The 3,381-nt window shown below is 55.6% G+C and overlaps 1 protein-coding gene across 1 annotated transcript; it reads right to left on the reverse strand.

The window, feature by feature from the left end:
* Positions 1-278: 278 nt before the first annotated feature.
* T310_8527 (Non-specific serine/threonine protein kinase) lies at positions 279-3,032 on the reverse strand (the record flags this gene model as incomplete). The annotated part of the gene is made up of 5 exons (XM_013468694.1): positions 279-383; positions 439-773; positions 823-922; positions 985-2,232; positions 2,313-3,032. The coding sequence occupies 5 exons, from the start codon at positions 3,030-3,032 to the stop codon at positions 279-281; spliced, it is 2,508 nt and encodes an 835-aa protein (XP_013324148.1).
* Between the last annotated feature and the right edge of the window lie 349 nt (positions 3,033-3,381).

Genomic DNA, 3,381 nt, shown 5'->3' on the forward strand with positions numbered 1-3,381 from the left:
GGACGCTACATAGCAGAGATACAGAATAATTTCATCAACCGAAAGAGAACAGGGGGTTCCGGCCCAGACATGTGAACCAGGAGGGGGGGGAAATCGTAGTGTCATGCATGTATCGCCGTCTATAACTTGAAGAAGATGGACAAGAAGAAACAATCACAAGGGTTTGGGGAATTAATATACTGGCAAACGAAGCTCCCGAGGCTGCGACGGAAGCATGGGGTATAAAGATGAGTCGAAGTCGTCGAGAAGCTGGTGACAACTCAGTCGCAGCTGAAATTTCAAGCACCTCCCTTCTGAGCCTTTTCCTGGGCTCGGCTGATACGGGCTGATCTCACCAGAGGGGCAAGGCTGGAAAGTGGGTCGCACATGGACATGAAAGGATGCTACGAGGTAAAGTTAATAAAAGTGAAGTGATGGTCATGCAAGATTCATCCGTACCTTGAGCAGATCATGTGCCGAAGCTCTCTTCTCGGGGTCTACCCGCAACGCAAGGTGCAAAAAGTCCCTGAACATTGGAGAGAGGTTATGCTCGTCTTTGATCTTGGGTGTGCCGTTGGTGGCGATCAAGTACAAAGCCCGAAGTGGTGACTCCGTTAGGTAGGGAGGTTCGCCTTCGATCATTTCGATAGCCATGATCCCGAGACTCCAAATGTCGACTTTGCGACCATACTCCTTCCTCGTGACAACTTCGGGTGCCATCCAATATGGTGTTCCGACCATGGTGTTGCGCTTGTTTTGCGAATCATTGATTTGGGCGCAGAAACCGAAATCGGCTGTGCCATGTCAGAAAGGGCTTCGATAGAACGACCTGTGTTCACCTACTGAGTTTGATGTCGCCCTCCATCGAGAGGAGGATATTGTCTGACTTGATATCCCGGTGGATGACACCCTTGGAATGCAGGTGCTGCAAACCGTTGAGGGTCTTTGAGAAGACAGTTAGCCCTGACGTCCTCGGATAGGATAATGGAAATCCCAAGACCGTACCTCTCTGCATACTGCCGCAATCTGTCCCTCCGTCATCATATTGAACGTGACGACATCCGTAAGACTGCCGCCTTCCATATACTCCATCACGACCCACAGGTCCAGTCCATGCAAGTAGCTGTCGAGGAAATTGACAATGTTCTTGTGCTTGCTGTCTTTCATGACCAGAATCTCATTGATAATCAGATCTTTCTTCGGTTGCAGATCCAGATTCATCTGCTTGATGGCAACGCATCTATTGGTGTTATTCTCGTACGCGGTGAACACGCCTCCCGATGCTCCCTGACCGATCTTGTTGAGGTTGTAGTATTTCTTTGTGGGGTCTCCGGGAGTACAAATCGCCTGCAGCTTGGCTCGCACATCAAAAGCATTGCTCTGACGAGCGCGAGGTCGCGGGCGGGCGGTAGATCCAGGCACCTGGTGCGGAGGCGGTTGGGGTACTGCGGATTGGCCTGCAGAAGGAGCGAATTGCTGCTGTGGGGTTTGAGGTGTGGTGGTGGTAGTCGTGGTCGTGGTCGTCGTCGTCGTCGTCGCTGGCTGCTGTTCAGGTCGCGAAGCTGGATGCTGCTGGGCCTGTTGGCGCAGACTGCGGCTGCGGTCCAATTGCTTGTCCGCCATGGCTTGCTGGGCTGCGGCGATGGAGCGCTCTTGCTGCTGCTGGTATTGGGTGGCAGCAGGTGGCACGCGCTGGGCAGTGGGCGAGGTTGCGTCGCTCCGCGGGCCGTCCGTGAAGGCTGGTCCATCCTCGGGAATAGGCGGCGGCGGCGTCGTCGTCGTCGTCGAAGGTCCGCCGGGGCGAGTATTCGTAGTAGGAGGTTGTGGAGCAGGGCGAGAGGGAACAAGACTCCCACCAGCACCCGGGGGCTTTGGAGCTGCACGAGTCGGAACCAGGGAACCTGCTGGCGCAGCTGCAGTCGCAGCAGGCGCAGCGCGGGGAATTGGTGGTGGTGCGCGTGGGTTCTCGAAGCTCCCTTCATGGTTTTGTGGGAAACGAGGGCTTGTTGAAGGAGAGGTCACTGTCGCGACCGGACTGTTGGTAGGACTGAACCCATCCGGTTGCTGATTCGAACTGGGGAAATCTGGTTTGTATGCATGCTCGAATTTGTGCCAGACCTCATCTTCATTTTGCCCCGTAGCATTCTTTTCATAGAATCGCATGATATCCACCATCGTTTGCGGGTGTTGTTCCTGCTCCTTCTTTGAGATTCCGCTGGCCTGCAATATCCGCTGCCATTCTTTGGGGAGGCCCTAGAGTTAAAAAAAAACCAATTAGCAAATTTGGCGATCAATCAGATTTCATACGGCTTGCAACGGAGAACAAAACATACCGTAAATTGGCCGGTCTGATTGTCATAGCCGACATGGGTGACATGGACAGGGTTCTCTGGGGCAGAAATCTTGATATTCCGCGGAGAACCCAGCATGCTGTTCACAAAATTGGAAAAGCCACTCTTCTTCCTCGTCTTGGTGGTGTTGCCCTCGTCGGAATTTCTCTTCGAGCTCGGAGCGGCATCCTGGATCTGGGGAAGCGCTGTGTCCATTCGGGGATTTAAGGCCGTGTGGCTGGCCGATTGTCTCAGTGCCGGACTGGTATGATGGGAGTGCGGCAGAGGAGGGCGGCGAAAGGAAGATTCTTGTTGTTGTTGCTGCTGCTGCTGCCTTTGCTGCGCTGGGGTTGTGGACTCGTCGAGGGCGTTGAGCATACCCCGCGCATCAAACGGGGCGCCGACTAATTCATCTGAGCTTCGATTTGTCAACGACAGGCGTCCGGCATGTGGAGGACGGGATTGAGAAGAATTGGAGTCGGCGCTGTTCTGGTCCAGAGACGACGATGACGAGCCGTAAGCGTTGGATCGGGTGCGCAGGTGTTCGCGGCTGTTGGCGGCGTGGGAGCGCGGGTAGACTGGGGCGGAGGGGTGTCTCTTGAGCGACGGGTTGCTTTGCTGACTCTTCAGGGCCCGGGAGGAATTGAACTGTGGAGGAGGGTCCTTATGCAGCTTGCTGCTGGCCCGACGGAATTTAAAGGCAGTGGAATTTTCGTGATCCATGATGATGATGGGTGCTCGACCAGCAGATGCAGCCAGCCTGCGGCAAGCGACGGCGGCCCACTGCGCAGGAGACGGTGTTCGATTCGAGTCGGGGTTCCGGACGTTTCGCGAGAGGACCGTGATGCGGATTCTCGACGCCCGTGTGGCAGGATGGCTGGATTCGGAGTCGTGAGTTACTCAAGCGAGAGCAGGGCAGATGCAGGCTGCAAGGGGATGGACGGGGAGGCGGCTGTGGTCAGAGAATGAGGTGTTCGCAGCACGTGGAACGTCAACGGGCTGAGCCAGGCGCGGGGGGGTTCACACAGCCCGACGGCAGCGGAGATTGCGAGGGCTCGCAGGGTCGAAAAGA

Source organism: Rasamsonia emersonii (assembly GCF_000968595.1).
Source record: "Rasamsonia emersonii CBS 393.64 chromosome Unknown ctg1118621760810, whole genome shotgun sequence".
Taxonomy (NCBI): Eukaryota; Fungi; Ascomycota; class Eurotiomycetes; order Eurotiales; family Trichocomaceae; genus Rasamsonia; species Rasamsonia emersonii.